Source organism: Gobio gobio (genome assembly GCF_949357685.1).
Source record: "Gobio gobio genome assembly, chromosome: 1".
In the NCBI taxonomy this organism is placed as follows: Eukaryota; Metazoa; Chordata; class Actinopteri; order Cypriniformes; family Gobionidae; genus Gobio; species Gobio gobio.
The window spans coordinates 1,684,393-1,699,045 of record NC_137097.1 but is presented as its reverse complement, the minus strand read 5'-3'; the positions used below and the strand labels follow the sequence as shown (position 1 = coordinate 1,699,045).

Below are 14,653 nucleotides of genomic sequence, written 5' to 3'. Positions count from 1 at the left end.
TAATTTTTTGTTTATTGTTCTATTCTTGTATTGTTTCATTCTTTCTGTCTTGTCTTTCATTTGTAGTGACTTTTATTTTCTTTATTCATTTTATCCTAATAGTTTTAGGGTGCAAATTGAATCCCTCTTGGGTGAGGGTTTAGGCCATCAAGGACATGGAAAAAAGTTTAAATTGCAAGTGGTTTTGTTTGTGGGATGCAGTAATTTTGTTTATTAAATATTATCACTTTTTGACTTTTATTTTATATTTTTTATTACAATAATGTGTCACAGTTATGTTTTGTTCATGGACTTTCTGTGTTTTCATTTGTCACTTGATTATTTGACCTGTTTCCCGCCACTCATCTGTTTGCATGGTCACCGTCATTATGAGTTAATTCCCTTCCAGCTGTGTGTCATCATTCTCATTTGGATTCTCTATTTAGTTCCCCCTGTTTCTCCAGTCTGTGTCTGATCTCCGTCGTCTACCGTTCGTGTAAGTGTGTGTTGCTACCTCTGTTATTGCTCACCTGAGAACCTTATTCATTAAAAGCTCCTTTGATTGTGAATCTGCCTGTCATCGCCTTCCTGCCTGCAACTACGCCTGACAGAAGATCAGACCGCCCGAAAAAATGGACGAGCGGTGAACAATTCTCGTCCTGGCTCAGGAGAGCCAAGATATGCTGTCATTCCTCACCCGGTTTATCTCTGTGGCCGTTGCTAGCGATCTCGAGGACAAGGCGCTGAAGGCGCTATTCAGGATCGGGTCACTTACCATCACATGGACCTCCCAGACACCATGGGATTGAGCTGGAGAGAAGCGGTAATCCGGTGAGCATCACGCCCCAGTCCTGGATACACCCTGTCTCCGTCCAGAGCCCAAAGATATCCCCTGTCTCTGTCCAGAGCCCAGAGATGTCCCCTGTCTCTGTCCAGAGCCCAGAGATGTCCCCTGTCTCTGTCCAGAGCCCAGAGATGTCCCCTGTCTCTGTCCAGAGCCCAGAGATATCCCCTGTCTCCGTCTAGAGGTCAGAGACATCCCCTCTCTCCATCAAAAGCCCAGAGATGTCCTCTGCCTCCATCGAAAGCCCAGAGAAATCTCCTGTATCCATCCAGAGCTCGTTGACACTGCCTGTCTCCGTCATGAGCCCGAAGACATCCCCGTTCTCTTCCCCAAGCCCGGTGAGAACCCCAGTGTCCGATGAAAGCCCCTAATGGAGTAGGAGGGACACCAGCCCATGACGAATGTCCAAAGATGGCTGCCGCCATGCCAGAGCCCTTGTCTCTGGCCAAGATGGCCGCCGCCACGCCAGAGCCCTCGTCTCCAGCTAAGATGGCTGCCATGCCTGCATCGCCTGTCTCTAGTCCAGAGTGGATTCCGCCTCCCGTCTCCAGTCCAGTAAGGACTCTATCTATCTCCTGTTCAGAGCTCAAAAAAGACTTTGTCTCCTGTCCGGAGTTCTGTAAGGACAGTGGCACTGGTAGGGTCTCCTGAAACCCCACCCATCCTCCCTCTCCCACCTCCGCTCATTGCCGTCCTTCCAGCCTGTCTTCCGCTACTGTCTGTCAGCCCCTCCGCTCACCTTCCATCCACCTTTGGAGTGGGGTGGTCGCCGTGGGTATGCTAGCCCGCTAATGAATCCACGGTTTCCGCCTCTGACCTCCACAACCAGGACTCCACCTCAGCCCGTCGAACCTTTGATGATACCCTGGCTCTCACCTTCCTCTGCTCCTCCTTGGACCACCAGTTCCGCTGGTCTCCCTCTCGCCTCCAATGTCATCTTGGTCGCTCATCGATCCGCCCTCACCTTGGGACTCCACTCAGTTGGGCTCCTCACTCCCTCCTACTCCATCTCGGGGCTCGGTTGGTCCGGCTGTGTCCGAACCATCGCCTCGGTCGCCAGAGCACAGGTCATCACCAGGCCCTGCCATTGGCGTTGCTGTGATGCGTCACCCAGTGGCTACACCATGGCATCCACTGGCTCCGCCTCTGTCAGTCGGCCCCCTGAAATCGTCAGTCCTACCTCCTCCAGGGGTCCTCCCACCGTCAGCTCCGCTCTGGGTCCTCCTAGATAGACTGTTTACCCTCCACCTGAACCACCGCCCTCCCTCCGCTGTTGATCCATTTAAGGCACGATGCCGATCTGGGGAAGGGCATATTGTCACAGTTATGTTTTGTTCATGGACTTCCTGTGTTTTCATTTGTCACTTGATTCTTTGTTCTGTTTCCCGCCACTCATCTGTTTCCATGGTCACCGTCATTATGAGTTAATTCCCTTCCAGCTGTGTATCATCATTCCTGTTTGGGTTCCCCATTTAGTTCCCCCTTTTTCCCCAGTCTGTGTCTGATCTCCGTCGTCTACCGTTCGTGTAAGTCTTCCATTGTTTAATGTTGTGTGTACCTACCTTTTCCTGAGATTAAACTCCTTTTTTGCACTTCATGCTTCTCCCATCGTCTTCCTACCTGCACACGACCCTGACACTATGAATTTTTTTTTACACAAATTCTGTGTTGTGTATTTTAGTTTTTCTGGTAATTAAATTAAGGCATAAAACATAAATTCATTTATATATATATATAGTCATGGGCGGCCAAGGCTCATTGATGCACATGGGGAGCAAAGGCTGGCCAGTGTGGTCCGATCAAACAGACGAGCTACTGGAGCTCAAACTACTCAAGAAGTTAATGCTGGTTCTGATAGAAAGGTGTCAGAATACACAGTGCATCTCAGTTTGTTGTGTATGGGTGACCAGTCAGAGTGCCCATGCTGATCCCTGTCCACCGCCCAAAGCACCAACAGTGGCACGTGAGAATCAGAACTGGACCACGGAGCAATGGAAGAAGGTGGCCTGGTCTGATGAATCACGTGTTCTTTTACATCACGTGGATGGCCGGGTGTATGTGCGTGGCTTAACTGGGGAACACATGGTACTATGGGAGGAAGACAATGTGATGCTTTGTGCAATGTTCTGCTGGGAAACCTTGGGTCCTCCATCCATGTGGATGTTACTTTGACACGTCACAAAAAATTGTCATCGTAGGTGCATGTCCACTGTGAGAGACATAATCTAAAAAAAAAATCCAGAAATCACAATGTATGATTTTTTTAAATATGTATTTGTATGATACAGCTTCAAATAAGTATTTGAACACCTGTCTATCAGCTAGAATTCTGACCCTCAAAGACCTGTTAGTCTGCCTTTAAAATGTCCACCTCCACTCCATTTATTATCCTAAATTAGATGCACCTGTTTGAGGTCGTTAGCTGCATAAAGACACCTGTCCACCCCATACAATCAGTAAGAAACCAACTACTAACATGGCCAAGACCAAAGAGCTGTCCAAAGACACTAGAGACAAAATTGTACACCTCCACAAGGCTGGAAAGGGCTACGGGGAAATTGCCAAGCAGCTTGGTGAAAAAAGGTCCACTGTTGGAGCAATCATTAGAAAATGGAAGAAGCTAAACATGACTGTCAATCTCCCTCAGACTGGGGCTCCATGCAAGATCTCACCTCGTGGGGTCTCAATGATCCTAAGAAAGGTGCGAAATCAGCCCAGAACTACACGGGAGGAGCTGCTCAATGACCTGAAAAGAGCTGGGACCACCGTTTCCAAGGTTACTGTTGGTAATACACTAAGAAGTCATGGTTTGAAATCATGCATGGCACAGAAGGTTCCCCTGCTTAAACCAGCACATGTCCAGGCCCGTCTTAAGTTTGCCATTGACCATTTGGATGATCCAGAGGAGTCATGGGAGAAAGTCATGTGGTCAGATGAGACCAAAATAGAACTTTTTGGTCATAATTCAACTAAACGTGTTTGGAGGAAGAAGAATGATGAGTACCATCCCAAGAACACCATCCCTACTGTGAAGCATGGGGGTGGTAGCATCATGCTTTGGGGGTGTTTTTCTGCACATGGGACAGGGCGACTGCACTGTATTAAGGAGAGGATGACCGGGGCCATGTATTGCGAGATTTTGGGGAACAACCTCCTTCCCTCAGTTAGAGCATTGAAGATGGGTCGAGGCTGGGTCTTCCAACATGACAATGACCCAAAGCACGTTCTGGCGTGGCCTTGCCAGTCTCCAGACCTAAACCCAATAGAGAATCTTTGGAGGGAGCTCAAACTCCGTGTTTCTCAGCGACAGGCCAGAAACCTGACTGATCTAGAGAAGATCTGTGTGGAGGAGTGGGCCAAAATACCTCCTGCAGTGTGTGCAAACCTGGGGAAAAACTACAGGAAACGTTTGACCTCTGTAATTCCAAACTAAGGCTAATGTACCAAATATTAACATTGATTTTCTCAGGTGTTCAAATATTTATTTGCAGCTGTATCATACAAATAAATAGTAAAAAATCATACATTGTGATTTCTAGATTTTTTTAATTTAGATTATGTCTCTCACAGTGGACATGCACCTACGATGACAATTTCAGACCCCTCCATGATTTCGAAGTGGGAAAACTTACAAAATAGCAGGGTGTTCAAATACTTATTTTCCTCACTATATATATATATATATATATATATATATATATATATATATATATATATATATATATATATATATATATATATATATATATATATATATATATATAGAGAGAGAGAGAGAGAGAGAGAGAGAGAGAGAGAGAGAGAGAGAGAGAGAGAAATAATTCAGAATGCTATTTCTCATTTACATGTAGATGAATGTGCAATAACATCTCAGTTATGTATGTGTGGGAGTCTGTGAAATGATTTTTTCCAACAGCAACACAGAGGACTCACAGAGGGCAGCACCCTTAGGATGAAAGCACCTTAATTTGAGCCACCATTGTGCAGGGTTTTAGGTACATATTTAAATTTAAAAATTAGCTCAATAGGGAATTGTGGGTATTAATATTTAGGGATTTATGATTAATCATAACGGGTTATAATCTAATCACCAATCTCCAAAATCACCCAAAATGGGAATACCTCACCTCGGTATTTATGCAATATAATATATATGGTTAACAACAATTTATTGTAATTAACTACAGATATATCTATATTAAATAATCACAGAATAACCCCAAGGGAGTTGATTCAAAATTCCTCTCCGTTCCGTTTAAAGAACGAGCGGAGATTCCTTATCCACTCACCAGGTCTATTCTTTCTACCCAATTTTCGGGAAGTTTATCCCTCTGGCCACAAAGGACAAACTTTCCGAGTTATGGTATTAATTAAAGCATTCAACGATGCTTATAAGAGCTCGTAGATTAGATCTGACATTAAAGGGACTCGTGTTCCGTGAGCAAACAATGACAATCAAAACTGAATATCATGGTTTTAATAAAGATTAATACTACGATTACATATGACTACATAAAGAATACATGTATTTACAGAATAGTGGAAAGTAAAGAGGAGGATGAGGGGAAGGGAAAGGAAAGGAAGGAGGGTAAGATCGTGTCCGATCCGACACCTTCCCAGGCAAAACCATTGGAGCCAGCAAGAAATATCATCTTAAACAGGGGTACAATCTTTAAAACGCATCTAAATTTCGGTAGAATTGATACTTGCATGGTTTCTTGGTGTTGTGTAAAGCAAGATGCGTGCGTTGGCGTTTCTCAGAGAGTTTGCGCGCTGAAGCGTTCTCTCCGTTTGGTTCTTCCAGAGCTTCGTTGGTCCGCGGGATTTTTAAAGGTGTCATCTTGGAAGGGAAGTTCATCTCGTCCAGCTAAGTGCGTCCGCTGACTGCGCCGCGGAGCGCGTCGATCTTCAAAGGAAACATCAGCTTGGCTGGACCGCGCCGGCTCGCAGGTCGAAAACCCGCGAGCCGCGCTGATGAGATGGGAGGAAAAGGGAATTTTTCTCGTCCGGGGTCCTTGCAAGGTGACTGAGCCCCGATATGCTCGTGTTACTGTCTTTTGAAATCCATTAAGCTACGCCCACTTTCCCTGCGGCCACCAATCGTTGGTGCGAATTTCAGGCGGGAGAGAGTTTCTTTGTTCGGACTTTATTACTCAATGGAATGTTGTTGCTGGAAGCCAGAACTAGTAAAGTTTCACTCCCCAAAGGACTCACATATTAGCGGTACATCTCATAATCATATACTTTGTACCATTGACTAAGACAGAGAAAAAGGAACATTAAGACATCAGACATGCCTGGGTTTACAGACATGAAGTTAGTGCATCTTCTATACAGAGCAATTTGGAGCGTTTAAGATAGCTCTTACATCACGCAAGCATAAGAAATATAGAGAGCATGCATACACTTAAGAAATTATCATATACGTAATTTCTGGGATAGTTTAATTAAAGGCTAAATAGAGGGGAATGCTTGTGTGTGTGTGTGTGTGTTTGTGTTAGAGTGTGTATTAGAGTCATCCCCCCGGCCGTTGAGGACTGAAGGGCGAGGGAACTGTCCTGGCTGATTAGCATCTGATTGAAGCTCAGAAAGGGCCATCTAAAAGGTGCCCTGTTCACACTCTAGCTGGTCATTAAACAGTCGGAGGTGATATTTGGCTTCAGACACGCCGGAGCCAGTGGGCCAGAAATGTAATTTAGATGCAGAGCTGTTTGGAGGAAAGCATCTCTGACCACTTTGATCCTAGTTGGGAGACACTCCAGACGCTACAATTGTAATGCTGCCAAAACAACGACAAGCCTTTCACATAGGCTGGCTGGAATACCCCGGCCCACCCAGCAGCTGCCAACACAAGCAAGGATCAACTCCACAAAAGCAGGAGACAAGGTTGTCTGCATCATGGTTGAATCCCATTCAACAGACCTTTTTAGAGAAAGCACACTTTTCTAGAGGTTAGACCTATGAATCTTAAATAAGCAACAACACCTCGATTTTTGACCCCTTCAAGTTAATTTAGTACATGGGTGCCCTGGAGTCACAAAGGAGCCGGGGATGCAAAGTGAAAGTGAACCTGAGAAATGTTCTGTGTTTGGGTAAATTTATATGTGAAATAGGTGTCCTTTAGATCTATCATGACAAAATAAACTGTATGGATTTGAGTCACAATCTTTAACTTTGATATCTTTTAACTGTATGTTTTAGACCTAGAGTACGGTTCAGATAATCTAAAGCCTAAATTGGACCCACGAAGGGTGATGGGATATGTGATGAGCAGGGCAGGACCATGGGAGTGGAGCAAGGCAGGGGGACCGAAGGCTAATGAGGGACACCTAAGAAATCACACTGAGGAGCTCCAAAAGGATATAAGGAGGAGGAACAATAGTGGAAGACGAGAGAGGCCCAGGCCTGGAACATTTAAAATTGCCATGAACCGGCTGCTGTTTGCTTTCATTTTGTTCTTTTTATTTTTACAATTAAAATTTATGTTGATCATTTGCCAGTTCCTGCCTCCTTCCCTGAATTATGAACTATGTTACAGTGTAATTTCACACATGCTTCAAATGCCGCTGTTTAGCCATTTAGTCATTTAGCAGAAGCTTTTATCCAAATCATCTGACAAATGAGGAGAGAAGCAATCAATAGAAGCAATCAAACCAACAATATGCAAAATATGCAAGTGAAATGACCGGTCCCAGTTAGTCTAGCACAGTACACATATCAAGTTGTTGTTTTTTAATAGATATAGAATAATCAGTGTTAGTATTAATGGGTCATGTGTTGATGAAAAATATGCGACTCTTTAGCAGTTTCTTGAAATTAATCACTGCTTTCAGCTATATTCATTTTTGCGCACAGTACTTCACATTTAACTATTTTGATTTACATATTGAATTTACAAATGTTATTTACATTTGAAAATGTGGTCAAGAAGAACTTACCCTTTCACTTTTGCGTCACTGCAATGTAAGCATAGGGCATTATTTCCCAGCAACTCGCTTGTTGTGAACAGAAACACACACTATTATTATAATATAATGATGCTCTGTAGATATATAAACATTACATTTTCAATATAGATCAATGTAACCGCATATGGTGGCTTCAAAAATATGTGATCCATGCTGCCAAAATGAGTCGCAATGAGCAAAAAAAATAAAAATAAGTTATTGGTTATTTCTAATAAAACCTCTTCAAAATTATGTATTATTTGTTTGAACCGGATAAAAAATTACTGAGCTACACCTGTTTGAAGTCGATAGAGTCAGTAAAGTCAATTTAGAGAAAAATCAAGTTAAAGTTTTCTAAATGTTCCAAAACAAATTCTCCTGGCAACCATACCTTAAAGTCTGTAACGTAACTGCTCTGAGACAGAAGGCTGAGAATCCAAACGCAGCTTTATTAAAGGATAATCCACAATCGTAGTTAAAAAAATGGCTGAAGGTCATACACATGCGAGCAGTCCAAAACTGACGCGAAACTGACGTCTCTGCGCTTTGTCGAGATCCCAAAGCGCAGATGTTTCGAAACACTGCTCTGAACTGTGATTCGAAACACCCATGTCACGTGACTATGGCTAAATGAAGCTTCGAAGTGTTTCATCAGGTGGCGCCTGCCGAAACTGCATTTGATTGAAAGGGGCGGGAACAAACCACACAGTCACACATCTGTATGAACCTAATTCCTCAGTTTAAAAGTGAAGTTAATCCATCTTTTATTAATCTTCATTTTTCCATGACCAAAAAAAACCTATAGTTATTCACAATGAGTAGGCAACAGGATAAAAATAACAAGATCATGTAGTTGTCAGACAGATGTTAAAGGTCCCATGGCATGGCATTTTTCTATTATTTTATAATGTTTCCTGAGGTGTACTTATATTGTTAGTAAGATTTTTACATTAAAAAATGTCATAATTTAGAAATAAAAGGCATTTTCCCTATACTGTTATTACCCCTCTGGCTTGAATGCTCTGTTTCAAGGGGCGTGTCTGCTGTGAGACTTCACTGAAAATGCCCACTGTTGTGATTGGCTGACATCTTTGCATTTGAAATAAGTGTTAGATTATGTTGCGGCACGCATGAGAGAGAGAGACTGACTGACTGGGCACTCGTGAACCATGGAGAGCTGGAGGAAGTTTTATTGTAATATATACAATAAAATATATAATATAATGTAATATATCTTATAATTTGTTTTTGTGTACATTTTTGACATTTCTTTGCGTTTAAATAAGTAGGGACTTTTATCTTGACGGGTGTTGCAGTCTATGAGCGATATGAAAAAAGAGGGAGAGCTCTTGAGAGCTTGCGGTTCATCATTCAGTTGGTTTAAGCAGATTTAAAGTTTACAGTTTGTTTAGCACCCCCCGAAAAGACAATAGGTGTGTATGTGCTTGTTTACTGTCATTTGTAATGAGTATGTTTGTGTATTTCGTTGTATTGTTTGTTATTGATAATGCTATGGAGAGAGTTTGTGTACGAGGTGTTTATGCGCACTTCTTTGTTTTTTGTTCAGCTCTTACGGTGATTTTTGGAGATAAACGGTTTCAATAAACTCCTGAAACATCAGTAAAGTCTAGCCATCATTCGGACGGGGTCCGCTACATTTATTGTAACGTACTGAGTTGTTGAGAGCGCTGTGCTGTTAGCGCAAGCTTATTTGTATCTGAGAGTTCTGAATAAACAGTTCCAGTCACGTCGATTCTCTGTCTTCCACCTTTGTAACACATGTAATGTACCATTACAGCCGTCGAGATGAACGAATCTTAATGCTTAAGGCATCGAGACAACGATCATTAAATGATCTAGAAAGAAAGTATGTGTGAACTTGAATGATAGCTACACATCAGAAATCACTGATCACAGATCAGGCATTAATGAACACTGTTACTCACTTGTTGCAGTGCTGTCGAATCCATATCGTAAAGTCTGTTTTGTAAAGCCTGTGCTGACAAACTGAATCCATTTTCTCCGAATGCTCTGGGCGGGCAAAGCAGAGGAAGGGGGAGGTAACCTTTCCTGGTATGACATCATAACAGGAAAATTCCAGATCAGCTCGTCTGAGCTCTTATTTTCTCAAAGGCAGAGAAAGACAGCCAGAACTCGGTTTACACCCATCAAAACTTCTAGCCACTTGGGGACCATATACAGGCTAGGGGAACTCATATTAAAGGTCCTGTTCTTCGTGATCCCATTTTTCAAACTTTAGTTAGTGTGTAATGTTGCTCTTAGAGCATAAATAATACCTGTAAAATTATAAAGCTCAAAGTTCAATGCCAAGCGAGATATTTTATTTAACAGAAGTTCCCTTTCAAAGCCTACAGCGAACGGCCGGTTTGGACTACATCCTGGTGTCCATCCCTAGAACAGTTTGTTGACTAACCTCCGCCCACAAGAATACGCGAAAAAGGGGGCGTGGTCTTGTTGCTCCCTCGTGGAGAAGAGGAAGTGTTGCGTTCGGTTCGGTTCGGTTCGGTTCGGCTCGGTTGCGTTTGTCGCCATGTCGTCCAGACGCTGTTATTTTCATCCCGGAGTCAAATCACCTTTGTTTGGCCTTCAGGGGCAGTAGTTTGAGCGCGTTCATCTCCCCGTTATGGTAAGAGGCGTGACCTTTCCGGGCAACGTGCCCTAAGCTGCTGTCCAATCACAACACGGGAACCGCTGGCACAATCAGAACTCGTTACGTGTTTCTGAAGGAGGGACTTCATAGAACGAGGAAATTCTCTGGCCGTTTTGAGGACAGTGAAAACAGCAGTATACAGATAACTAAATTGTGTGAAAAATACTGTGTTTTTTTACACATGAAACATGAACACATGTTATATTGCACACTGTAAACACAATCAAAGCTTCAAAAAAACACGAAGAACGGGACCTTTAATGTTAAAAAGCCTCATAAAATGGCAAATTAAATTGCCATGGGACCTTTAAAAACTTTTTATTTTAGTTTTTTTATTTTTTTACATCGAAGCTGACACAATATGGCACATTTGCTTCAACTGTTTCAGTGCTTCACGAAGCCTTGGTCTGCCCATCACTAGACCAAACAGGCAAACAAGAGAGGAGAGACAGGCAAAAGGGTAATCGACAGAACAGGCAAATCGGGGAAAACGCTCAGAAATGCAGTTTACAACAAACAAGACTTCGCCATGAATGACTGAGATAACCAGGCTTATAGAGTGTGAGGTATAACAGGGTAATGAGACACAGGTGGATGTAATCAGGGATGATGAGTCCGGGCAGAGAGTATTATGGGTAATGTAGTCTGTGGTGATATGGCAATAGTCTAAGGTGGAGTGCCCTCTGGTGAACTACATGGGCACTCTCACTGGTGATCGTGACAAAATCCCTGGTCATAACACCAAATTTTACACACACCAAGTCAACATCAAATATATATATATATAAAAAATATTCAACATCAGATGTTTTCCCCAGCAGTTAACCAAACGTTCACATAAGGCATAAGATATGTTTCCATGAATACTTGCCAAGACAGATACTTTGAAATACTATAATTCTGTGTATATGTGTATATGGGGATTGCTCCCTGAGGCGTCTGTGTGTGAATGCGAGTAAGATTGCTTTCATGGACAAAGGAAAGGTACTCCGCCCAGAACACATACAAATTAAGATACTTTTAGATGTTTAATTGCTATTTGGAGGCGAACCTTTTGTGAGAACCTCAAAATCGCCATTTTTCAATAGTTTTGCCTTTAGTTCGAAATTATCCTGTGCGCATTCCCACTCTTTTTGCCAGCATGGATCACATATTATTACTTAAATCAAACGATATATGTTACTGAATAGATAAAATGGTAACGCTTTAGATAACAACCAAGAAAGTACTGCGTAAGTAAAACAAATTTAAAGTAACTTTTGGTAATTATAGTGTAACTATAAAATAAATATGTGTAGGTATAAGCGAACAATATGTAATATTTGGGGAATAAAGTGGTAACTACCAGGATAATTAACATTATTTACACTGTATGTATTTTTTAATTATGGGGTAATTATCAGTGTAGTTACAGGGTAAGTGTGAATCTGCTACTGTAAATTAAAATGGTGTTTGTTCTCCTCTTGTTTCATGTAGTTACAGGGTACGTGTGAATCTGCTGCTGTAAATTAAAGTGGTGTTTGTTCTCCTCTTGTTTCATGTAGTTACAGGGTAAGTGTGAATCTGCGGCTGTAAATTAAAGTGGTGTTTGTTCCCCTCTTGTTTCATGTAGTTACAGGGTAAGTGTGAATCTGCGGCTGTAAATTAAAGTGGTGTTTGTTCCCCTCTTGTTTAATGTAGTTACAGGGTAAGTGTGAATCTGGGGCTGTAAACTAAAGTGGTGTTTGTTCCCCTCTTGTTTCATGTTGTTACAGGGTAAGTGTGAATCTGGGGCTGTAAATTAAAGTGGTGTTTGTTCCCCTCTTGTTTCATGTTGTTACAGGGTAAGTGTGAATCTGGGGCTGTAAATTAAAGTGGTGTTTGTTCCCCTCTTGTTTCATGTAGTTACAGGGTAAGTGTGAATCTGGGGCTGTAAATTAAAATGGTGTTTGTTCTCCTCTTGTTTCATGTTGTTACAGGGTAAGTGTGAATCTGCTGCTGTAAATTAAAGTGGTGTTTGTTCCCCTCTTGTTTCATGTAGTTACAGGGTAAGTGTGAATCTGCTGCTGTAAATTAAAGTGGTGTTTGTTCCCCTCTTGTTTCATGTAGTTACAGGGTAAGTGTGAATCTGGGGCTGTAAATTAAAGTGGTGTTTGTTCCCCTCTTGTTTAATGTAGTTACAGGGTAAGTGTGAATCTGGGGCTGTAAATTAAAGTGGTGTTTGTTCCCCTCTTGTTTCATGTTGTTACAGGGTAAGTGTGAATCTGGGGCTGTAAATTAAAGTGGTGTTTGTTCTCCTCTTGTTTCATGTAGTTACAGGGTAAGTGTGAATCTGGGGCTGTAAATTAAAATGGTGTTTGTTCTCCTCTTGTTTCATGTTGTTACAGGGTAAGTGTGAATCTGCGGCTGTAAATTAAAGTGGTGTTTGTTCCCCTCTTGTTTAATGTAGTTACAGGGTAAGTGTGAATCTGGGGCTGTAAATTAAAGTGGTGTTTGTTCTCCTCTTGTTTCATGTAGTTACAGGGTAAGTGTGAATCTGGGGCTGTAAATTAAAGTGGTGTTTGTTCCCCTCTTGTTTCATGTAGTTACAGGGTAAGTGTGAATCTGCTGCTGTAAATTAAAGTGGTGTTTGTTCCCCTCTTGTTTCATGTAGTTACAGGGTAAGTGTGAATCTGCGGCTGTAAATTAAAGTGGTGTTTGTTCCCCTCTTGTTTAATGTAGTTACAGGGTAAGTGTGAATCTGGGGCTGTAAATTAAAGTGGTGTTTGTTCTCCTCTTGTTTCATGTAGTTACAGGGTAAGTGTGAATCTGGGGCTGTAAATTAAAATGGTGTTTGTTCTCCTCTTGTTTCATGTTGTTACAGGGTAAGTGTGAATCTGCTGCTGTAAATTAAAGTGGTGTTTGTTCCCCTCTTGTTTCATGTAGTTACAGGGTAAGTGTGAATCTGCGGCTGTAAATTAAAGTGGTGTTTGTTCCCCTCTTGTTTAATGTAGTTACAGGGTAAGTGTGAATCTGGGGCTGTAAATTAAAGTGGTGTTTGTTCCCCTCTTGTTTCATGTAGTTACAGGGTAAGTGTGAATCTGCGGCTGTAAATTAAAGTGGTGTTTGTTCCCCTCTTGTTTCATGTAGTTACAGGGTAAGTGTGAATCTGCGGCTGTAAATTAAAGTGGTGTTTGTTCCCCTCTTGTTTAATGTAGTTACAGGGTAAGTGTGAATCTGGGGCTGTAAATTAAAGTGGTGTTTGTTCCCCTCTTGTTTCATGTTGTTACAGGGTAAGTGTGAATCTGGGGCTGTAAATTAAAGTGGTGTTTGTTCCCCTCTTGTTTCATGTTGTTACAGGGTAAGTGTGAATCTGGGGCTGTAAATTAAAGTGGTGTTTGTTCCCCTCTTGTTTCATGTAGTTACAGGGTAAGTGTGAATCTGCTGCTGTAAATTAAAGTGGTGTTTGTTCCCCTCTTGTTTCATGTTGTTACAGGGTGAGTGTGAATCTGCTGCTGTAAATTAAAGTGGTGTTTGTTCCCCTCTTGTTTCATGTAGTTACAGGGTAAGTGTGAATCTGGGGCTGTAAATTAAAGTGGTGTTTGTTCCCCTCTTGTTTCATGTAGTTACAGGGTAAGTGTGAATCTGCTGCTGTAAATTAAAGTGGTGTTTGTTCCCCTCTTGTTTCATGTAGTTACAGGGTAGGTGTGAATCTGCGGCTGTAAATTAAAGTGGTGTATGTTCCCCTCTTGTTTCATGTTGTTACAGGGTAAGTGTGAATCTGGGGCTGTAAATTAAAGTGGTGTTTGTTCCCCTCTTGTTTCATGTAGTTACAGGGTAAGTGTGAATCTGCGGCTGTAAATTAAAGTGGTGTTTGTTCCCCTCTTGTTTCATGTAGTTACAGGGTAAGTGTGAATCTGCTGCTGTAAATTAAAGTGGTGTTTGTTCCCCTCTTGTTTCATGTAGTTACAGGGTAAGTGTGAATCTGGGGCTGTAAATTAAAGTGGTGTTTGTTCCCCTCTTGTTTCATGTAGTTACAGGGTAAGTGTGAATCTGCTGCTGTAAATTAAAGTGGTGTTTGTTCTCCTCTTGTTTTGTGTAGTTACAGGGTAAGTGTGAATCTGGGGCTGTAAATTAAAGTGGTGTTTGTTCTCCTCTTGTTTCATGTAGTTACAGGGTAAGTGTGAATCTGCGGCTGTAAATTAAAGTGGTGTTTGTTCTCCTCTTGTTTCGTGTAGTTACAGGGTAAGTGTG

At 42.0% G+C, this 14,653-nt stretch overlaps 1 protein-coding gene across 1 annotated transcript in view; it reads right to left on the bottom strand.

Annotated features, from left to right (window-relative positions):
* The window catches only part of LOC307128008 (uncharacterized protein), a 64,321-nt gene that overhangs the window by 40,564 nt on the left and 9,104 nt on the right, over nucleotides 1–14,653 (bottom strand). Inside the window, exon 5 of the mRNA XM_079819526.1 lies at nucleotides 7,762–7,818. Within this exon, the coding sequence (XP_079675652.1) occupies nucleotides 7,762–7,818 (57 nt within the window). The remainder of the gene's footprint in view (nucleotides 1–7,761; nucleotides 7,819–14,653) is intronic.